Source organism: Vigna radiata, unplaced genomic scaffold (genome assembly GCF_000741045.1).
Source record: "Vigna radiata var. radiata cultivar VC1973A unplaced genomic scaffold, Vradiata_ver6 scaffold_252, whole genome shotgun sequence".
NCBI classification, from domain to species: Eukaryota; Viridiplantae; Streptophyta; class Magnoliopsida; order Fabales; family Fabaceae; genus Vigna; species Vigna radiata.
In genome coordinates, this window is record NW_014544137.1 from 445,083 (window position 1) to 469,729 (window position 24,647).

Sequence of the window (24,647 nt, forward strand, 5' to 3'; positions counted from 1 at the left end):
GTTGTAGCACTAGATTGGTTGAAAAGTTAAATCTTGTTGTGCAATCCCATCCTAAACCTTATAAAATACATTGGATCAATAAAGATGGGAATATCACAGTCAAGGATCAAGTCAAAGTAACAATTTCCATTGGCAATTTTAAAAACAAAGTTTTATGTGATGTAGTTCCAATGGAAATTTGTCATGTGTTATTGGGAAGACCATGGCAATTTGATCATAAAACAATTCATAATGGTCTTACCAATACCATAACTGTGCATCATCATGAGAAGAAATTTGTACTTCATCCTCTCTCATCATCACAAGTGGCGAAGGATCAAGCACAAATGCGTCTTAACAAAGAAAGAGATGAAAAAGAAAAAGAAAGAAAGTTGGAAGAAGAAAATCAAAGAAGACTAGAATTAGAGAGAAGAAAAAGAGAAGAAGAGATAGAAGAAAATAGAAGAAAAAGAGAGGAAGAAGAGCGAGAAGAAGAGAGAAGAAAAGAGGAAATAAAAGAAAAAGAAAGAGAAGAGAAAGAAGAAATTGAAGGAAAAGAAGTGGAAGAAAGTGAACAAAAGCAACTAAGAGCAATATCTCCTCCAACCACAATGGAATCAAAACTATTAAGGGGAGGTTTTCTATCCTTTCACTTTTCTTCATTTATTTTTGAAATTCCAAAATATCACTTTTCTCTTCAAAAATTTCCCATGCCATCTTTAAAAATAAAACCTTCAATACATCGCAATTTACAACTTGGGTTAAGGTTACTTTTATGGGTACCACTAACTCAAGAAACAAATAAAATTTCAAAAGAAGAAAGGTTTCTTCAAAGTATTAAACTTGAACACTTTAAAATTAAGAAACCTTCTTCTAAACATGTTCTTTTATATATCCTGTGGAGTCATAGAAAACTAATTAGTGATATGTTTAATGCTTATTGCACGTGGATATTTGACCCTGGAGGAATTTTAGTGAAGTCTACAAAAATAAGTCCTCAGGCGAACCATCAGATTTGAGGACAAATCCTTTCCAAGGGGGAGGGGATGATACGCGGGGCCCAAGCCCACCAAATAAAGAACAACCCAAGAACATGGAGAGGGGTAAAATGGTCATTGACACATAAGGTGGGGTGCTCTTATCAACATAGGGGCTGCATTAGTGATTTCTTTCCCATATGCGCATAACATCTTTTCCATGTGTTTCATAAGGCTTTCTAGAAGCCACACACATTTAGCACATGTTGATGAGATGGCTTAAGATCCGTAAAATGTGGATCTAAACATTTTCCATGCATGGCCGAGAGGTTGAGCTATAAAACCTCCTTGGCATAGCTTGTATCATTTACTTTTGGATTAATATTGATGAAACTCTGCTGAAATGATTAGCAAGTTCTTCTCCAAGAGTCACCTTCTTAGCTTGATCTCCATTGCAACTTTCTTCCACTCTAGGAAGCCTTCTGAGTTGTGAATCATCTCTCCAAGCTANCCTCCACCTTCCCTCACCATAAACACCTTCAATCCGCTGCCTCCAATCCAAACTCTCCAGCCAAATCTGTTCCAGGATCAACGTCAGATCTGCAGCTGCTGACCGGCACTGTTACATCGGCTCCAGCTGTTTTCCAAGCTCCAAATCATCTCCAATCTCACGGCATATTTCCAGCACATCCCCTTGGATGTATCAAGTGTAGTTGTTGAATTTCATTGTGAATTGGTGTGTCTTAGAGTGATTTAGTTGTTTTGATGTATTCTGGTGTGATTGAGTATAATTTGGTATGTATGATATGTTTAGGTGTGTTTTGTTTATAAAAATTTGGTCTTGACATTTATGGTTAAGTGCATTGCCTATTGCATTCATGTTTTAAACTCGTGCATTTGATTTGTTTCATGGGGAATTCTTGGTGCTTTTAATGATTAGAAACATGAGCATTTAGTTTGAATGAGTTTGAATGAATGGCAATTGTCAAAAATCCAAGATTTTGAAGCCAAAATGCTGCAAACAAACAAATCTGCCAGACTACTGCTAGGCTGTACCTGGGCTGTACCTGGGCTGCACTTGCGCGCTACACCAGTAGAGGCTAATTTTCCCATTTTCTGATATGCAGCTCAGCTGCACAAAATTGTGCAGCCCACCTAGCCGACCAGGAGCATTTTGCCTCATTTAACTTTTTATGGTGTGTCCTTGTGCACATATATGTTTCTAAACCCTGTTTTGAGTCTTTCTAGGTTTTGTACTCATTTAAATGTGCCTATACAGTGGTTGTTTGGAAGCTTTCTCCAGTTTCTATTAAAAATATTACCCTTGCTTTAACCTCTGCATCTTGGTGCTAAGTTTGATGAGTTTGTCATTTAGCCTAGAGACCAGGCCTATTCTACTGGGGAGGTGGAGCAACATTGCTGTAGAGGATGATGATGATGATTCTGAAGAGAGTGATGATAACATTTCATGAGCGATAACAGGACCTTTGACTTTTTTTGTTGCTTGTTTTTAAATTTGAATGAACCTCTTACTTTTTTGTTTGTGGAAGTTTTGGTTGAGTTATCTGGCTTGATAGACTATGCTGATGCATGATACTGATGCTTGAATGTGAAATTGTGCTTGAGATTGTGCAGTTGAGCTTATATTGTGGTTGTTTTCATCATGAGTTATCTGAGAATGCTTTTTGTTTAAATGCGATCAATATTCAGGGCAGTCGTTGATGAAGGTTGAAAAACAGTTATTTTCATATGTCAATTTGGACCAAATTACACCCTTTACTACTCGGAATGAGCTTAGAATCAAGCAAAACTCAATAAATGAGTCTTGAGGGAGTCAAAAGTTGTTTTTAGCAATTTTATGCTTATTTTGCATTGTTTTGTAGCTAATTTGAGAAAAGTAAGAATGGAATTAAAGATACAGGTCGTTAACTCAAGAAAAGAGCAGAAAAATGAAGTTTTGAAGAGTCGATGCACCGCCCGGTGGCACACTTAAACCGCCGGGCAGTCCAGGATGAGGAGAAGGCATGGCGATTGACGCTGGGCGAACTTGAGGGAAACCGCCTGGCGGTGGCGATTACTGCCGGGCAGTAGGGTGATTTGTGGCAAACCGCCGGGCGGCACACTTAAACCGCTCGGTGGTGGCTCGCTGGACTTGGGCCTGATTTTGACGCGCTCCTCACCTATTTATACCCCTATTACGAATTCAGAGTGATTCTTTTGACAGGGGAGAACGGCTAGACCTAATTTTGCTCTCTCGAGAGGATCTCTTGGATGCTTAGGCTCCTTTTCATCTTTTCTAGGGTTTGCTTTTCCATTCTTCTTCCATTTTCCATCTAGTTTCACCATGACTATGGTGAACTAAACCCTATTGTTGTTGGGGGAAACAATGTAATCTTTTGATGCTCTCTCTTATTGAAACTATTGAATATTTATATGGTCTCCATATGTTTTGATTGATTATTGTTGGGTTATCATCTGTGCTTAAGGCCTTTATCGATTAACTCATTCGGTATATTGATGTTTGTCTTTATTGATATGGGAACGTACAGTAATGACATGAATTGGTGAGTAATCTCTTGATTTTGCAATACCACCTAGGGATAGGGGTAAGACGATCAATTGTGCTAACTTCTATTTATAATGCGGTATTAATTACTAGGGGAGGCTAGGGATAGCAAGCCAGTAGTTAATATTAGGCCTTTTTCGCCGAGGGATCGGGTTAAGGGGAGGCTAAGAAAGTCGCATAACAATTGAACCAATCTAATATTCAAGGGTAGTATGTAAGAGAGAGCGGAATAGATGAAATTGTAAACCCCCAACAACATCCATTCCTCCATTGTTTTTGTTTGTCAATTGAATCAACTTTATCTTTGCATGTTAATATTTTTTTTTCTCAAATCCAATTTATTAATTTTTATTTTTCAAGTCTTATTATTTTAATTCACGCGAACGAGAAAGCCATACGAGTCTCTTGGGAAAAACGATACTTGGTCTTACCATTTATATTACGTGTATGATTTAGTACACTTGTGAATTTGTCAACAGTCACCTAATGATGTTTGTGGAACCTTGAGTTAATCCTGTGAGATGTTGTGCCTTAAATTTTTCTTGTGAATGCCATCATGATAGATCACAATTGACTTTGCCTGAGTTTCTCTGGTTTGAATAATTTGCTTGCTTGTCACACATGATCAAGGTCATGTTTTTCTTCTACCTCAAATAAGCCAATACAAACCTCTTGGACCATAATGAAAGATGTTTTCCCTCTTTGAACCTCAAACCTAATGAAAATTCCCTGATTTCCCTACCTTGAGCTAAATAGAGAATTCATGTTTGCTGCAGGAAAATGGTTTAAAGTTTGGGGGAGTTTGTTTTGTAAGGGTGTACTGAAAAAAAATGAGGAAAAAGAAGAAGAAAGAAAAAGATAAAGAAAAAGAATTGAATGAAAGAAAGTTGGGATACAAGTCAGAAAGTGGTTGTAACTTAAGTGAAGCAAAAGAGAAACTTATGTGCATGATTGGAATTGTTTAATCTCTTAGCTCAAGGTGCTTTGTTATTCAGAAAAACCATGTTTCTTTCTTAGCCTAGCCTCAATACAAGCTAATGAAAGTCCTTGTGATGTTGACTTGCTTGTGAATGTGTTTAATTTGGTTGAAACGAATGGCAAAGTTGATTTGTGTGATATTGTGATAGTTGAGTGTTAGATACACATCTTCATACACCATAGTATTAGAGTGAAACACTACCATGGGTGAGGATTGGTTTTACATCATTCAGTAAAGCATTCTGCCATGATTGTTGATCTCTTTTAAAATGTGGCATTTGACTGATTGAATGTATTGTGAGCACCACAGTGGAAGGCTCATCTGTTACACATTTCTAGCCGTTTCAAGTCAAGCAAGTGTTGTGGATTCTGCTGTGTCTGTGAAAATATTTTTTGTGTGTGAGAGTCAGATACCTTTTGCTTGAGGACATGCAAGGTTCTAAGTTTGGGGGAGTTGATAATGACATATTTTACCATGATCTCAGTATTGAATTGAGAGAAAATGTCAACCCTTTCTTAACTTTGCACCTTCTTTATGACTCAATTTGTTATGTTTTTAACTAGTTATACCGTAAGTTGAATTAATTTAAATTTCATCACTAATCCCCACTTTTTGGTTGTTAAATCATGTACATGAAGCTTACTGGCCGAACCGAGGAATGGAAGAATAAAAAAGTTTAGATGAATGTAAAAGTTTAGACCTAACACGCGAAAGGCTTTGGATCTTTTTGCAACTAGACACGATTCCACTCATTGGGAGCTCTTGGAGGCGAGCTAGGAGCTGCGGGAACAGTCCATCTTCTTCCTTGGGTTCTCTTCTTTCTTCCATTTCCTTCATTTTTGTAAGCTTGAGCTCTCAATTCATGGAGAGCTAGTTCCATTATTGTTGGGGGATTGATGTAGCCACTAAACTATTATGTAAATCATTTTGGTTTGAATGAATATATGCCTCTTTCATTGATTGTTAGTGTTTAATTCCTTCTCTGAATGCTTGTTGTGAGGTTGCTACCCATAACATGATTTTAGGGTTTACTTGATATTGGGAAATGTTGGGTAAATCTTGACTTGGGTTAAACACCTAAAGGAAATAGTNTCTAGGGATAGAACTAGGACCTTTGGTTGTCTTAAAATCTCATTTCTTAATGTGGAATTAATTGTTAGGTTTTCTAAGGGATTGGAGCCTAATGAGGAAGTCTAGGCTCTTTCTACCAAGGGATTGGAGTTTGAGTAAATTAGTAGATTGACATTGATATATTAATGAAAAGGAAGTAATTTTCTATAGATAAGAGTGAAGTAGGTGAAATCATACCCCCAACAATACCATTCCATATCATTTCTCATCTTACCATTTCCAAGTGTTTAAGTACTAAAGATCACTTTTACTATTTATGTTTCATGTTTATTTTAATTGCACCAAAACTCAATTTATGGAAGCATTCTTTAGTCTAGGTTAGTTAGAAATTATACGATTGTCTAGTGCAACGAGTCTCTTGGGAAACGATATTCGGTCTTACCGGTTTTATTACTTGAACGATTTGGTACGCTTGCCAAAGTCTCAACATCGGGCCCGACTAAAATTTAACCACGACGACCCTGACCAAAATTCAACCGAGTTGGGCTTGGTAAAAATTTGGTAGAGCCTGGTCTTGCTTAAATTTGGTCGTGTTAGCCCCATCGAAGTTTAATCGAGTCGGTCTCGATTGAAATTTATCCGAGTCGGCCTTGACCGAAATTCAGCTTAGTCGACCTCGATCAAAATTCGATATTTGGAGCAGTTGACCTCGGTAGAAAATTGTCCGAGTTGGTCCTAACCAAAATTTAGCCAAATCGACTGAATCAACTCGGGTTGAAATTCAATCTAGTCAGCTCTGGTTGAAATTCCACCTAGTCTTCCTTGAAATTTAACCGAGTCAGCCTTGATCAAATGTCGTTTGAGTCGATGTTGACCAAATGTCAAACCGAGTCAACTACGACCTAAGATCGAGTTGAATCAATCTAACCAAAAAATCTAACTTTGAGTTAGCCTAAATCGAAAGGTCGAGCTGAGTCAATCAATCTATATGTAATGGACCTATTAGTCGGATTTATTATATCAATCTTATTAAACTTAATCTCATTGACAAAATGGATTCAAATTTGTTTTAATCCAACTTAAATTTGATCGGAAAGAAATTCAAATTTAGATGATTTAATTAAAATGAAGCTGGACTTTAATTCTGATCCATTTTACCTAGATCAATTAAATTTGAATTATAAATCCTGGATCTAGATTGAATAATTACAAATTGAATCCATGCCCACCATTACCCATACTATGACCTTGAGTTTTAGGCTTCCAATTTCCCTGATTTCGAGTAATATTGATGAAGGATTTATTCTTAGTGAAGAAATTATCTGCAAGTTGCCTTTGCTGCTGTATAACAAGTGAAAAGACTCTATTAATATTGGGCAAGGCTCCATAAGGAGGATTTGTGTTTTAACTCTAGTCCAGAGATCATTCAATCCCTTCAAAAAGCACATTAAACGCTCTGCTTCCTTGTATTTAATAATTCCTCATCAAAGAGGAGTTGCACCTGACAACGCACGTGTAGTTGGGAATGGGTCTTAAATATTCTAATTCTTCCTACCAAATTTTCAAATCAGTGAAGAAACTATTGACGTTTCTCTCTCCTTGTCTTATGGAATGCAATTCTTTTGAACGTTCCAAGACTATAAAATTATTCACTTTGGAAAATCGTTCCTTCATGTCTTCGCAAAGACTTGTATCATTTTCAATATAGATAGTACTTTGGACAATTTGGTCCTTGACAACTCTAGTAATCCAAGAAATTACCTTTATATTACATATTTGCCAAGTTTCATCAAGTGCAGAACCAAAATGAGGAGTATCGAGTGTTCCATCAATGAACTTTATCTTATCTTGTTTTTCGAAAGTAACGTGTGTCGCATGACAGTACTCCATTCATGCGAGTTTGTCCGGTTGAGTTGAATATTGATCAAATTTGACCAGGGTTTTCTCCTTGATGAAGATAGTATAGACTTTCAAGATTATGATAAACATCCATCATGTCACAATTGTTGTAGTTATCTTCATAAGATGCAACAAACGCCAAGATCAGTTAGATTCTTCAAGATGAATCGAGAGAAAGAAAGCACGAATGAATGAAAAATATGAAAAACTAAGTACTCGAGTACGCAAGAAGAACATGCAGAGCGGAAACAGAGCCGGGAACAGAAAAACAGATAAACAGAAATTAATACATCTGTGAACAAGTTTAGCTTTCTCTAAAGGGAAAAATGTTGTAGTATGAAATTAGGAAAGCAAATGAGAATAAGAAATAATTAGAGAAACATTCGTCATTTTGATTTTTGCTCTTATAATTTGTGCATGGGCTGTAATCAAGTGTTCCTTTTGTTCTTTCTCTTTTTCCTTTTTCAAGTGCAAAGTATATTTAAAACACATCGACCCATTAAGCACGATTGCTGTTTGTTGTTAAGGGACTAAACTTCAATTAAATGTCTGGAAAAAGCATATTTACTTCTCCTTGTCAAAATTACATTAGCTTAAACCACAATGCAGGTATTAAAATGATTGTATAACTGGCACAGTTAGTAAATTCTCCATAAATACTCTTCAGAAATAAAAACTGCAATTGTTACATTCATTTATATAACGAGAAGAGTTTGAGGTTGCCCATAATTAGATTAAAGAATACATCAATAAGCAGCCCTTTTGAATATGATTAAATCTAAAAGCTAATCCTTTCAACTTGCACCGAAGAAGCATCTTAGAATACAAATTCATGGTTTATTCAATGAGGCGAGACAACACGATCAAAATTTGCTGGCAACAATTTGAAGAGTTGGTTGTAAGCTCGATTTGGAGGAACCATGATTTTCAATTTGAAACCAAATCAATTTTCTCTAAAATCAACAATTTAGAATACAACCTAAATCGCGGAGTACATATATTAATTGTATTCAATTTATAATATTTTCACTGTATAAATCAGAAATTCAAAAGATGTCACATATTAAGAAGCGAAAGTCAAGAGAAGATCAAAGGTCAACTCACAAATTCAAGAGCTAATCAATTTCTCTTATTATCTTTAAACATCCATATCTAAGTTTTAACTATTAACCAATTCAATTAATCAATTAAACAAGTATATCAATCAAATCAAAGTATCAATCATTCAATCTAATTTATATCTAATTATCAAATTAATATTCAATTAATTTCTGCTATGATTTCTAAAATTAGAAAGTGAAAAACTAATATTAGAAAATAACAAATTTGTAGTGTTAAATTATCTGTTCAAAACTCAATTTTAGCTTCATCTTTTTATCTTCGTTTAATGAATTGATCCACAAATATTACATAGATGAAGAACACAAAAATGAAATTTAGAGAAGAGGAATAATCAAAACAAAAATTTGAGAGATTTTAGCGAAAAGGACATGAGAAGACCATGATTGAATCAATTCTTAGCAAACAACGAGACATTCTAAGGATGCAAGATAAACTATATTACAAATTTCTAGAATTTGAAAACCTCCTCCAGTTATCTTGCATAAAGTAATAACAACTAAAGATGATCAATTCCATAGAGGAAAACCATGCTCGCCTCCAATAAGGATTAATGTAGAGAGTGGCAACAATTACTAGCAATATCGATGTGTATGCCACACCAAAACTTACAATAAAAGCATGCATGTCAATAGGACTGTCATCTTCTTCATCATTTGGAGAAATGGTAGGTGATTGTGCATAAGGATGGCAACTTCTTGTTAATGGAGGTCCACAAAGAAGAGAATTCCCTTCGTAGCTGCTTTCATCAAAGGTAATAAATTGGCCTTTTTGCTCAGGTGTGTCCCCTGATAAGTTGTTATGTGCAACACTAAATACAGCAAGTGAGTTCAATTGATTTAGTTGAGGAGGAATTTCACCACTTAACATGTTGAAAGAAAGATCCAAACTCTCTACGTATTCTAAATTGGAGAATGTAGTTGGAATTTGTCCAATCAAATCATTGTGAGACAAGTTCAATGCTCGAAGTCTAGTCAAGTTTCCAAGCTCATATGGAATACTTCCATTTAGTTTATTTTTGGATAAATCAATTCCTGACATATAAGCAAGGATGCTCGCTCCATATGTGTAGGATCTTTTTTTTGTAGTGAAGTTTGCTTTCACGTTTATATTTGGTACTAAAATCCCTGAATGTGCATCTTTTCCACGAATATACCCATTGAATGCGCCCCCTAATGAGTCATCATTCTCAAAAGGCATTTTACCTAAGCAATTGGGTATTGGACCATAAAAAGTGTTATAAGAAAGGTCTAGTATATTTAAATCTACCAATTGGCATAGCTGCTCCGGTAAACGTCCTGTAAAGCGGTTACCTTTCAAAAGGAGTATGTTCAACCTTGCGTGAGCAAGGTCTTGCATCATATCTTGAATGCTACCAGTTATTTCATTGTAGCTAAGGTCTAGCATCATCAAGAAAGATCTATTGCTGAACATTCTTTTGGATAAACCACTTAACCTGTTGTGGCTCAAATGGATGTAATTCACCGAAGCATTGATAAAAGATGGCACAGAACCCGTCAAATTATTGTCTGAGATATCTAGATACGATAAATTTTCAAGTTCCACTAGCCTTGTCGGAATAGACCCTTCAAGATGATTGTTGGACAATGAAAGTGTTTTCAAGTATGACAAATTTCCAACCACACTTGGTAGTTTCCCCACCAAATTATTATAGCTTAGATCCAAGTGAATGAGAGATGAGTCAAGAAAGCTACTTGGTATGCTACCATAAAAGCTATTGTCATCTAAATACAACTCCTCCAAGTATTTCAAAGTTGGAAATATGGGTCCATCTAGCTTATTCTTTGAAAGTATCAAGTATTTAAGAAATGACCCATGCCCGGATAAGTTCATTGGAATCTCTCCTGATAAATGATTATCTGATAAATCCAAAGTCTGCAATAAGCTCATTTTCCCAAACTCAGGAGAAATTGAACCTTGGATGCGATTTGTGGACAAGTTTAGAGATTGCAAATTTGGTAAAATTGAACTAATATTGTTACTGGGGATTTGGCCGGTTATGTTATTGTTCGACACATCAATTCTCCTCATCTTCGTAAGGGGATGCAATGGTAACAGGATTTCACCTGTGAAAGAGCAATTTCTAACAAGAAGCTCAGTCAATTTTGTGTTGTTGTTAAACAACCAGTGAGGAAACTTTCCTTCCAACCTCCAACTAGAGAAATCTAAGCTAGTCAAATTGTTTTGGTATAGAAGAAACCTGGGGAGCGGAAGAGAATCAATATCAGTTCTTGAAGGCAAACTAAGCACTTGTAATTGAAATTTAGGTATCCAAGTTTGCATACTAGGTTGTAGGTCCAATATGACTTTGTTGCCTTCACCATATATGAACTTAAGGTTTGAATGATTGGAAAATGGTGTAAAAGAAACAGGAACTTCAAACTGATTGTCTGTAAAACCAAAAGATTCAAGTGATGTAAGAGTAGCAATATTAGAATCAAATTGTCCACTAAATTGATTTCGTGAAAGTTCCAACTTTCGAAGAGATGTCATGTTTAAGAAAGAAGAAGGAAGTGATCCCACAAATAGATTTTGACTTAGATCTAACTCTTCGAGATTCTTCAACTTAAACCAATCTGCAATATGAAATTTTGAAAATATAAATGATCTTAATGAGAAACGGTGTAAATGATATAAATTTTCAGAGAAAAATAGTGTAGGATAAATATGTGATGGTTAACGAGGAAATCCAAAAACTATAATGACAAATTTAATTACCAGCAGGAGGAAGGGTGCCATTTATTCCACATCCAAAAACAGACAAAACTTTCAGAGAAGTCAATTTCCCAATACTTCTGAAAAACTCATTGTCAAGGTCATAATTATTGTCCAGTGTCAATTGTTCAAGGTTACCTAAATCACGAAAATCTGCACAATGGAAAAAGAAGTTATATTTAGTATAGCAATGAAACTAATTTAGTTTAGAGTAAAATCAAAATTATTTCTACCTCCTGCAGTGATTGTTCCTATAATCTTATTATTGTTCATAGAAAGCACCCTAATAGATGAGAAAGGTTGTAGTGATTCCCTCAGTTTGCTTCCATTTATCATATTGTAATCTAAGGTAAGGACATCCAATTTGCTTAGACTTTTTGAGCCTGAAACTGAAACATGAAAATGGTGTTTAATTTGGCAAAACATGAAATAGAAAATACAACAACTAAACACAGTAAAAAATAAATAACATGCTTTACAACAGGATTAAAATTGTATTCTGAAGACAACCGTTTAAGACTTTAATTATCCATTGCTTTAAATACCTTGATGGACAACAAAACTGTTTATTCGATTATTACTTAGATCAAGAATCTCCAAACTGGTTAAAGCCAATAATCCTGTAAGAGACAAATAGGGAATGGAATGTTATAATCATTCATAGAATAAGAGTACTACTCTTTCTTTGCTAATACAACATAAAAAGAACTCTGTTTCACAGTCTAAGTCCAACCACCATAAAAAAAATTATTAAGAGAAGTCACTGCCAACGTGATCAACCAATCAAATACATTAAATTAATTATACTAACCACTTATATCGAGCGACCCATTTAATTGATTGTAGTTTAAATCAAGGAATTTGAGACGTTGAAGCCCAGTTAGAGATGAGAGAAATTCATTGGTGAAACTGTTCGAACTCAGCCTTAGGACTTGTAAATTGGTTGGCCATGTAAATCCATTATTCTCTGATAAAAACAGAATTGACTTAGTGTACACACTAAATAAAGAGCATGAATATTTTCAGAGTCAAATCTACTTTAATTAAGTGAAGAATAAGGACAACTAACCTAAACGCCTCAAAATACTCTCATTCAACTGGTTCCCTTCTAGGTCAAGAATCTCCAGAGACCTTATTTTCGATATATCTGGCAACAAATAAACTGATCACACTCATATATTTTCAACCAAAAGCAACGACGAAGATTTGAAATATAGGAAGTGTGACATACTAAGAATTGATCTTGGAGTCAATTGAGTGTATCCTAAATTTAAAGACTTTAGAGATGAAAGTTCACTAAGAGCAGATGCAATATCACTGTCATTGAAGTTGTTGCCAGACAAGTCAAGGACCTCAAGATTCTTCAACATAGAGCATAAATCTGCAAGGTAAAGTGTCTTACATTACATACTTATATATATTACGCTGAAGCTATTATCAGTATCCTTAGCTTTACAAATGAAATGGGAAGATTATTCCACCTGGGATATGATTATCTGAGTCCAATCCAGTGTCAGACAAATACAGTTCCTTCATAGATGTGAATCCCCCGAGAGATGGCAACATGTCGTTAGTCAAAGTGTTCTGACTTATGTCAAGGATCTCTAATCTAAGCAACTGCGATGATAGAGTTTCAAAAACTAAAGGTATACACATGTATTAGTCAAAGGTTGTAGAAGAAGCCAACCAATTTTGAAGTAAATATTAAAAAGATGCTTATCACGCCGTCGTGATCATAATCATCACAATCTATATCCTTACCGTTGAATGTTGTATGGAACCTGTTATATGATAAATACAGAGACTTGAGAGATGGAAGGCCATTCAAACAAACAAGAATGTCGGTGACATCTATATTACTATTACTCAAGTCAAGGACTTCCAGATTTTTCCACCCTACAAAGTATTCAAATTAAATGGAAATAATTATTCATACTATACTTTTTAGTGAGTAAAGAATGATCAAAAAATAGAATGTGTAAGAGAATAACCTTCACTTTTTGCACAATCAAATATCCCATAACTACGGCTCAAGTTGAGACTCTTCAAATCTTTGAAAACAACAAGATCAGCGTAATTTAAATGCCAATTTGATGGGATGAACCCTTCACTCCACAGGAGTTGAAGATCAAGTTTGGCCACTCTCCCTGTGGAGGAGTTGCACTCCACTCCTTCCCATTCACAACAATCTGTGCCTTCCCACTGCCAAGACAAAGGGAAGCTAAAACGAGCATTTAGACCCCAAAGAGCTTCCCTCTCTTCCTTCCAACACCCTTCACACCGTATCACTTCCACCAAAACAAAAATCAATAAAGTCACACTAATGTTCTTCATTTTCGTCTTTATATTTCGTAACAAAGGATTTGGCCGTTTAAATAAGAATGAACCAATTGAAGTAAACTAGTTTTTGGCTGAGTCAAAGTTGGTGGCAACCGCGGTTTCCTACTATGCTTGTTCTCTTCATCAACACTTTTCAACAGTATATATTAATATATCTATATATATTCTTTATTTGATGAATTGGAAGTTGAAAAAGAAAAGAACACGACATTTTCAAGAAATCACACTAGTTGCTGTGATACTTCCACGGTTTTGTATATACATAAACAAATCCTATTGTTCAGCTCTTTTTTTTTCTTGGCAAAGTATTATTTTAATATACCTAACTGAACATGCAAAAGGTCCATAAACGTAGCTAAGTTTGAATGATGACTTGACCTCAAACCCAATTGCCGTGACTACTGCAAGTACTACCAAGTAATACTTTCCTCGTAATTTCGTCGAACAACTTGTCTTCTGCCATGATTGCAATGATTTTGGGTGGTTTATAACTTTTTTTCTGTTTTGGTGAATTCTGGTGAGGTTGTCATGTAGTTCTTCATGATGTTTGGCTCCATATTTTGAGCTATCTCAATCCTGGATAGCTTGCTCAAGATACTTTTACTTCTATTACATGTCAAAAGTTTCCTCGTAATTTCATAGAACAAGTTGTCCTCGTCAATCATTTTTGGATCTAATGATGGAGGGAATTAATACCTTTTGAGACCACTTTTGTGTACGCGTATACCCAAAATGGAAGTTTTTATTTCCTTATATACTTCTACAGACAAACATTTGATTTAGACCAATGATGTATTCGACAACAAAATTATAAGATGTCATTAAAATAGGAGAAAAGGAAAATAGAAGAAGGGATTTATGAAGAAATATAATAGAGAAAAAAATTTCACTGGGTCAAAACAAACATTTCTCTGTAAAATAGAAAAATACAAAATCTTAGATATCCTCTGGAAAAATTTCACTCTTAATTTTTTCTCTAAATAACATGAAAAATACAAAGAAGGAGGACGAAGGAATTTTGAAAAGGCTCCACCACATAAATACTAGTAGTTTAATATTTTATAATCTTTTTCAGTCACTATTTCAAAACATTTAGATTGTGTTGTTGGCTTATATGACTGATGTTAGCATGAGTGATTTATGACCGATGTAGATCATGGATTTACGGAATAATCCGCTCCTTACATCTCACCTATAGTGAGGGGATATGGGATGCCAAATGGTGGTTACCAAAATATCACTGACTCGAATTATGTTTTTTTCTTTCTTTTTTTTGGATATTTTCCTCAGTTTAATAAGTATATAAATTTGGACTTTATTGCTTCACATGTTGTTATCATGGTTAACAATTTCAATGGATCATTATTTTTTTTATTACTTTTTATACTATTATTTAAATTAATCAAAATAAAAATCATTATTGTTCATCAATAATCAAATAGGTTTTTCAATTCATTATTAAATTGGTATTTATTAAATATGTCAACAAAATAATATCCACAAAATTATTTAACATTTTTTATAACAAATATATTAATAAATTTTATTTATTATAATAATAATCTATATTTCAAATAATTTTTATCACTCATAAATATATCATTTTATATTACTATTATCATTAAGTACAATTTCATAATCTTTACTATTAAAATATTTTTTAATTTATTATACCAATCAAATCATTTACAAGCTTTTAAAAATTTTACTTTCAAATTTATTTTCTATCACCTTCAAATTCTTTTATGAAAATAATACACACTTTACTCTGAAATTCATCCACTCAATCTTTCAAATTCATCTTCATAAGTAAATACTACCATGTTATATATATATATATATATATATATATATATATATATATATAACGAGAAAATATGATATTACTGAAAACTAAAAGTCGATAATGTATAAAATTTGTCGGTAAATAGAATTACAGATGACAAAAAATTTGTCGGTAAAATTATCATCGGTAAATTTTATCGATGGATTTTACTTCATCGGTAATTATCAACTAATTTTTTTTTTGTAATTATTTACAAAAAAATCCGTAGGTAAATTCGTCGATAATTACCGATGAAATAATTCATCGGTAAAATTCGTCAGTAAATACCTGATATGGTTCATCTTCTTCCTCCTCTCTCCTCTTTCTTTTTTCTTTTAGGGTTTTATCTTTTATTGTAGTGAAGCAAAGTGTCGACGAACCTAAAAAAACCCAAAAACTCATTCGCGAACTCCAAAACCCTATCTCACACTACCCTATTTTGCTCTATAATTAATCATTCCTGTAGCTCCAAGAACCATCGTAGAACCACAAGCCAGTGCAACCATGGTCTCCTTTGCACTGATCACCATGCCAATAACGTTGGAAAAAACAAATTGGATAACTTGCACATGCATCTCCTTTATTAATCAAAACCATCACAAATCACGAATATGTCCTTGTTCCACCAATCTTTTCTAGACCAATCTTTTCTAGATGAGCTCACAACTTTTTCCAAAATTCTCTTCAACTCCCTATTGGAAATTTTCACTTGTCCACTGGTTTGTGGGTGATAAGGGGTTGTTATCTCGTGTTTCTTAATGAAAGAAACCACCACCTTAGCATCTTTTGGGTGTAATGCACTAGCCTCAACCCATTTAGACACATAATCCACAACAACCAAATTGTATTGGTTTGAGAAAAAAAGAGGAAAGGGCCCATAAAATCTATATCCCAAACATAAAAATTTTCCACTTCAGGTATGTTGTTTAAGGGCATCTAATGGAAGCTCTTGAGGAGTTGAGACCGACTGAGGCAGCGAAAGTGCGGTCTGGATCCTCGAAGCTCCTCCGACGAGTGAAGACGCAACATAAATGGAGTCGAAACTCGAAATAGAAGAGGAAACAAAGATCAAACACGAGGAAACCCTAGAGAGTCAAAGGAAACCCTAGAAATGAGGAGAGACTCGATTCGGACCGATTAAAAGGTAGAAATTGTGAAAAGGAACCGATTAATCGGTTGGAAAGGAAGATTTGCCAGTGGAAAATGGTTGGATCGGCTCAAAAGTGGTTTTAATCGGTGGATATGGAAGGATATTAAGTGGAACGGGTTTTAAACGGCGAGAAAGGTTTTTAATCGGTGGAAGAGGATGGATCTGTGAAGAGAAGGCTCTTATCGTGATGAAAACGGTGGACGAAGGCAGATCTGTGGTTGCGTATGGTTGGAGACGGAGGTGAGCTCTCGAAAGCGAGGAAGGAAAGCTCGAGAAAGAAAATGAAGTGCGGATCTGCTCGAAATGGAAATGATGTGCGACTAACGTGGCAGCGGAGGACGTGTGGATGAGAAATATTGAAGCATCTTGATGACAATGCAGTGAGGTGGAGGAGAGAAAATGCACGGTTGAAAATGAAAAATGAAATGGAAGAAGTGTGCCCAGAAGGTGGCTAGAGGCGGTTCATTGAGACTCTCTAGCATGAACTTTCAGAGAGAATTGTGTCTGGATTTTCTCTAATGAAATCACAATTCATTTACTCAAAAGTTACGTTTGCAATGGTGGAGACGGGTATTTATAATAACCTATGCTCCAAGAGAAATGGACTACATGTACACTAAAAAGTAAAAGAAATACATGAGGCAGTATTGTGAACACTCTGGCAAGTGTACCAGATCGTATCAAGTAATAATAGACAATAAGTCCAGATCGTTTCCCAAGGGACTCCTAGGCCTTATCTTTCATGTAAATTGATTGCATAAGACTTAAAATAAGAATAATTTTGTAGTGTTAATGCAAAACTTAATCTAAACATGCAAATGCAAATTGAATCAATTGGCAAATAAAAGATATGAATGAATGGAGTTGTTGCGGTTTACAATTTCATCCTTATCCACCCTCTTATATCTACTATTCTTATTAAATTCGCTTTATTATTAATGTCATGCAACTTTCTAGATTACTCTAAACCCGATTCCTCGGCGAAGAAAGCCTATTTCCAATTACTAGTTTACCATTCCTAGTCTCCCTAGTAATTACCAACGCATTAAGTACAAAATCTTAAACGATGTAAGCATTAACATCAGAAAAGAAAACCCAAACAATTGATAATACAAGCATATGAATAAAATAAGAAATTCAATATAAGAGAATTTCAAAAAGATTACATTGTTCCCCAACAACAAAGGGTTTAGTTCACCATAGACATGGTGACACTAGATGGAATTAATGCAAAAGATGAAAGACTAAACCCTAGATTTGATAAATCGGAGCCTAAGCATCCAAGAAACCGCCTCCAAGGAGTGTAGAAGGTGCTCTAAAGTCTTCCTCTGCCAAAAGATTCCCCTAAGGGTCGCATTGGGTCTATTTAAAATGTAGAAAAGTAATAGAATTTCGGCCCAGGCCTATCATTTAGGTGCTCAACGCTCATTTCACCACTTAGTGGTGGCCCCTATAATCGTAGGATGCTCAGCGGTAAATCCCGACACTCAGCGCTGGGTTTCAAAATCGCAGGACGCTCAGAATCACCGCTCAGGCGTCAAACAGTGGCTTCCTCCTCGAAGTTAGAGCTCAACGTTGGAATTGGTGCTGAGCGATGGACCTTACTCTTCTTTTATATCTTTTTTCATCCTTTCTTGAGTCTAAGTCCTCCCTTCTTCACTTCCATCCTTCAATTCTCATCAAATCTTGCCAAAACAATGTCAAACCAAGCATAATATCTCTAAAAACCACTTTTGACTCTCTTGTGACCAAACTAAGTTTTTTGCATGATTCTAAGCTCATTCTAAGCCATAAAGGGTGTGATTTGATATCAATTTCAAGTATAAAAATAACGGTTTTTAGACCGTTATCAAGTATGCCATCATTGTGACACCCGGGCACTGACGAGGGCAGGGAGTGATCGCCGATGCAAGAGGCATGGACAAGGAGCGGCTCCTGGCAGGCTTCCAGTGGAAGGGGCACGTGGACGAATCGAACATACACCGGAAGGAGAGGGATCTAGAGACTGTATAGGTATGGGACTATACAGTTGAAGGATAGCTTAAAGGAATTGATTTGGCTACTCATATCAACAAATGCATTTGTTTTTCGGTAGCCTAACTCATAAGAACTGATACCTCCATGCTTGGCGCTATATTACAGATCCGTGAGCTTCGAAGGTGGAAAACAATAGCAGCGGATGAAAACGGAAAGATGCAATGGATGTATGCAGCAGTGATGTTTGAAGAGTGCACGGCGAGATGCGTGAGGTGCTTTCAGTGGTATGAAGCTAGCTTAGAAGGCCTTCACCATTGGAAGGAAGCTAGAGGAGAAGTTGGAAGAAGCACTGAGTGAATGACTTTCGGTGGAGAAAAGGCTGGAAGAAGGCATCAGCATACATTTCTCTCAATATCCAAAAGTATTTTACATGGGCTGCCTTAGAGGTTTTATAAACTATCCTCTTGGCAATGCAATGAAAAAACGTGTACAGCCATGTGCTAAATGTGATGCCCTTCTAGAAGGCTTATTCTAACATGTGAAAATAAAGCTGAAATGCTAATTTCAAATGTGAAGGAGAAGTTCTCTAATGCAGCCCCTTATCTTGATAAGAGCACCCCTCCTTTTGTAGTAATGACCATTTTACCCTTCTCCATGTTCTTGGGTTATCCTTTATTTGGTGGGTGGGCTTGGGCCCCGCGTATCAAGAACTCCATGGTTAAGCGTGCTTAGCCTAGAGTAATTATGGGATGGGTGACCTTCCGGGAAGTTTTCTCGGAAAGTGTGTGAGTGAGGACAAATCACACTAGAAAGCCTCGTGTTGATGTGTGGGGGCAGTCAGCAGTTGCCTTATTAGGATGCTCCATAGCTATAGCAAGGCCATGTTGTAGTGGCCTTATTCCTTTATTCCTTGAAACCTACTTTTCTTCCTCCTGGATCAAACACAAATCTGCAATACGCATGAAATATATTTTCCAATTAATATCGATCCAAGAAAGAATTTCTTTATAAAAACAAGAGAGTAAAGACTTCTTATATTATGTTTTATAGTCACTAGTGCAGAAAGGGCTATAGACATATGTTATTTTGGGCTTTTAATGTCACTTTCAAAACTGACGTCTATACGGGTGACGTTAATGGAACGTCGAAATTCCAAATAATCGACGTTTATTTAGACGTTAATTCATGCCATCCCCGACATCTAAGGCCACTATATAGACGTTAGACTAGGCCTCCACCGACGTCTAATGACACTATATAGACATCGGCCTATGCCCTAACTAACGTCTACAGGAATATATAGAGGTCGAACATGTCACTAACCGACGTCTATGGTCACTATAGACATCCGACATAGCACTAACTGACGTCTAAGATAGTCGTTGTGTTTTAGTGAAGTTTTGATCCTGTCTTTCGATGGCCTAGTAGCACACTCTCCCTTCGCTAGCTTCCCCACCAAAAAAGCTTACGTCTTTTGCATCTCTTATGACATTTCAACCAAAAACAGAACCTGGGTCCATGCCTAGTTCCCATTCAATCGCAAAAGGAAAAAATTACGGTGACATTAACTAGACAAGGACCCAAGTTCCACTTTGGGTCGAAACACCATAAAACACAAGAAAACACATTTTAATCGGTTATTAGATGATAACCAATCAAGACACCAATTTAATCGGACTAAACCAAAGTTTAAATGGTTGAAATAAAAAAAACGCACATGCAATGCAATACCGCGAGAGAGAGAAAAGGAGAGGAGGAAGAAGATTGTGCGCGTAACTGCGAGAGAGAGAAAACGAGAGGAGGAAGAAGATGATGTGCGAGCAACTGCGACTTCGCGGTCTATTTAAGATGAATTATGTGTCGGTTACATCACTAATCTAACGTCCAAGAGACTTTTCACCTGCCTTTTTCAGGCCATCTAGACATCGGGTGTAGGGGTAATCTTACGTCTAAAGCGCTAAACGAAGTGACTTTTCAGTAACCCATCAGTCTAGTAGACGACGGGGACTTGGGGGCACCGACGTCGATGCACTTATAGATGTCGGTCCTGAACAAAGGGACGTCTATTTACCTGCGGGGTAGGTGAATCGCATTAATTGCAGCCATATAGATGTCGGCTACTTGACTAAACTGACGTCCAAGAAACTATTCAACTGCCTTTTCAGGCCATTTAGACGTCAGACGACGGGGCGCTAACATACAAGTGACGTCTACATGCCTACGAGGTAGGTGAATCACATTATTTGCAGCAAGATAGACTACCCCCTATAACCTACGTCTATATAGTAGAACTAGACTAAGTTCTCACCTATCTGTCAGGCCCATGGACGTCTATTTAGGGTAAAACTTACGTCTACACTATAATAGACATCGGTCGTCCCACAAACCGACGTCTATATGGCCAACTTATTTACGAAAATGCCACCGATCAATCATATACGTCTCGCCACTTCATAATTGACGTCTAAGGGGTGACGTTAAACAATGATTTTGCACTAGTGAGTTTTCCTATTTTTATCTTGAGTTACTTGTTTCCTCAAGGGTAACATTAACCCAAGAGTCAAATTGCCATGTGCTGAAAATGGTTGCTCATGATATGAGTAGCCAAATCAATTCCTTAGAGACTGTATAGGTATGGGACTATACGGTTGAAGGATAGCTTAAAGGAATTGATTTGGCTACTCATATCAACAAATGCATTTGCTTTTCGGTAGCCTAACTCATAAGAACTCCATGGTTAAGCATGCTGGAAAGCCTGGAGTAATTTAGGATGGGTGGCCTTCTGGGAAGTTTTCTCGGAAAGTGTGTGAGTGAGGACAAAGCACACTAGAAAGCCTCGTGTTGATGTGTGGGGGCAATCAACAGTCCCTATAAGTTGCTGGGGCGTTACAATGAAACTGTGAAGAAAATGAACTTACAATGGCAAAGGATAAAATCTATGAGGAGGCATGGTTGGAGATGACGAGCTTACGAGAGAAACCTAGCGGAGGAGGTTTCGGCGAGAGTAAAATGTGAGAAATGAAAAGTTGAGTAAAATGGCGACGTGGCGCGAGAGAAAAAAGAGGATGCGTGGTGAGGAGTGTTGACGCCACTGAAGCGGATTGGAGCAATGGTGATGCACTAAGATGAGAGAGAAGCACTATGTTAATTGAAAATGAGAGTGAGGAAGTGTGCTTTGGAAGGTGGCTAGTGGAGGCCTCTTGGACTCTCTAGCCTGACTTTCAAGAGAGAATTATTTTCTGATTTAGAAAACCTAATTCTCATTATTCTCAAAAGTAAGTAATAGAAGAGAGGAGCATGGTATTTATAGTAACCCATGCTCCTTGCAAGCTAAACTACGTGTAAAAATAAGAAAAAGAGGACTACGTCAGGGAGGATTCCATCAGAAGCTCTGATTTCCTGTTGAAACTCCATTTGCTCTTGCGAAAACTGAATACTCTGAGTAGTCAACTGTTGAATCTACATGTTTCGCATGGTCATTTGCTTCAACAACTCCTTCAATGTAGACTCATAAGTAGAAGGTTGGGGAGTTAATTGGGCGGGCTCATGAAACTGCAATTGTTGTGGTTCCTGGACTGGTGGGGGCATACAACTATTCTGAAATGGTGGTTCCTGATATTGATGTTGTTGTGAAGTACCATACCATCCCAGGTTAGGATCATTCCATCCATGATCATTGTTGTAGCCATATTAAGCAAGGAAGAATTCATCCAAGAATAGTTGCTCAAGATCTTCCCAAGAGGTGATGGATCCTGGAGGAAGACAATAAAGTCAATCCCTTTCTGCTCCTTGTAGTGAATCCAAAAATGCCCTTAAAACCATGAGATCATGATAACGGTTGAAAAATCGTTATTTTTATACTTAATTTTGATATCAAATAAATCCTTGTTGACTTAGAAGCTTGCTTTGACTCATGATTTTTCTTTATTTTTGTGAATAAAAGAGTTGAGGACATGTTTTATGATTTTATCGTTAGATTCCCTTGATTTTGTAGGTTTTTTGGAATGAATTGAAAGAAAGGTTGAAGTACCAAAGGTTGCAGTGCAAAAAAGTCAAATAGAATGCAGAAAAGTCAACCAGTCAACTAGAAAAGTCAACCAGTTGACCAGAATGTTGACCAGAGCGCTGAGCGCGCGGTTTTGGACGCTGAGTGGCAGTAAGGCAAACCGCTGAGCGCTACTTTTGAGCATTGAGCGTTGGGGACGCGGGCTTGGACCTGTTTTATTTTATTTTTATGATCTGTTTGGGCTTGGACTTGTTTTCTGTTATTTTTATGCTCTATTTAAAGGCCAGAAAGTCTTAGGGTTTGTATCTTTGTTGGCTTAGACACAGAAACACACTTTTCACCCCTTTGGGATAGATTTGGAGATGGTGACAGCTCTCCTTTTCTTCTTTTTAGGGTTTCCATCTCTTCCATTCCATTATTCACCTAGTTTCTCCATGACGATGGAGAACTAACCTTATTTGTTGTTGGGGAAGATGTAACCTCTAAACTCTCTTATATTGAAATTTTTGTTTTATTTATATGTTTGCATATGCTTCTATTATCAATTGTTGGGTTTCTTATCTATGCTTAAAGCTTTTATCGTTTAACTCATTCGATATAAAGATATTTGCCTTTGTCGATATGGGGACGTACGGGGAAGTCATGAACTGATAGGAAATTCCTTGATTAACCAATACCACCTAGGGATAGGGGTAGGACGATAAATTGTATTTTGCTTCTTTGATAAATGCATTGCTAATTACTAGGGGAGACTAGGGATAGTAAGCCAGTAAATAGTAATAGGCTATTTTCGCCGAGGGATCGGGTTTAGGGTAGACTAAGAAAGTTTGCATGGCAATTAGATAATAAAGCGAATTTAATAAGAAAAGTAGATATATGAGAGTGATTGGGTGAAATCTCAACCCTAGCAACAAACCCATCTCATATTATCAACATCAGCCATCCACTTTTGTATTTAACCTCAATTGATCAAATTGCATTCATGTTTATTTTTCCGTACTTTATATTCAAAAACCCCAAAATATTGTTCTTATAGTCTTGATTGGTTAAGCAAAAGCACAGTCTCTTGGGAAAACTATACTTGAACTTACCATTTTATTATTACTTGATACGATCTAGCACACTTGCCAGAGTGTTAACAGATCATCAGGAACATGTGGAGGTTTCATTGAAGAGAAAATGGTGTAGAACTCCTCCAAATGTCTATGTGGGCATTCACCTGCAAAACCATGAAACTTAGGCAGCCAATGTATCATTCCATCGGTGAGAATGCCATGAACATCATCCTCATTAAGTGAAACTGGCTCCCAAAGAGCACTCTGAGGAATGAGAGGATGAGTCATATTGTTCTCAACATAGAAATCAGTATGAGAACCATAATCAGAGTAAGATGCAAGAGGAGAATCATAATCATAGGTACAGGCAGAAAAAGCAGTATGTTCATAATCAAAATAGGCAAACATAGTGAAAGAAGGGGGAAGGAAGAGAGGAAATGCTAAAAATTAAGAAACACACAAAACACAAAACAATTAAACATGCGACACGTACACACACAATAACACACACACAAAACATAACATCACACTCATAACACAAAACACAACACAACACACACCAACACAACAAAAGACCTAAGGTTGAACCGTTGGTCCCCGGCAACGGCGCCAAAATTTGATGGGTGTTGCACCCCATACAAATTTAGTGTGGATTAAGAATGCAATATAGACTAGGAAGTAAATCCTAGGTCGTCTCTCAAGGACCAAATGCGGTTCGAGTCTTAGGTCTCACACATAGTTGTTAAGCCACTGGCAAGTGTACCAGATCGTTATCAAGTAATATAAACGGGTAAGTCCGAGTATCGTTTTCCCAAAGGACTCTTAGGCCTTAACTTTCATGTAAACAAATAGCGTAAGACTTGAGAAAAGAATAAATTTTGGTGGTTATATGCAAAGAACAAAAATAAACATGCAATGTAGTTGATTCAATTAGTTTTGAGAAACTATGGATGAATGGTGTTGTTGGG

General features: G+C 36.5%; 1 protein-coding gene across 1 annotated transcript; it reads right to left on the bottom strand.

Annotated features, from left to right (window-relative positions):
• Nucleotides 1-8,949: 8,949 nt before the first annotated feature.
• On the bottom strand, nt 8,950-13,175 carry LOC106755358 (LRR receptor-like serine/threonine-protein kinase GSO1). Its single transcript, XM_022778267.1, has 8 exons — nt 12,808-13,175; nt 12,558-12,707; nt 12,396-12,473; nt 12,138-12,293; nt 11,872-11,946; nt 11,560-11,715; nt 11,330-11,479; nt 8,950-11,187 (listed from the first exon to the last, which is right to left on the bottom strand). Exons 1-8 carry the CDS (start codon nt 12,980-12,982, stop codon nt 9,032-9,034), a joined length of 3,096 nt encoding a protein of 1,031 aa, XP_022633988.1. The 5' UTR covers nt 12,983-13,175; the 3' UTR covers nt 8,950-9,031.
• Nucleotides 13,176-24,647: the final 11,472 nt, after the last annotated feature.

What these genes read in the sequence shown, in the direction of transcription:
- LOC106755358 (XM_022778267.1), bottom strand. Translation starts at nt 12,982, where the DNA reads ATGTGTATACCTTTAGTTTTTGAAACTCTATCATCGCAGTTGCTTAGA. An exon ending in CTCAGATAATCATATCCCAG is followed by an intron (nt 12,708 to 12,807) that starts GTGGAATAATCT and finishes TTTACCTTGCAG; the next exon opens with ATTTATGCTCTATGTTGAAG. An exon ending in GAGTATTTTGAGGCGTTTAG is followed by an intron (nt 12,294 to 12,395) that starts GTTAGTTGTCCT and finishes TGTTTTTATCAG; the next exon opens with AGAATAATGGATTTACATGG.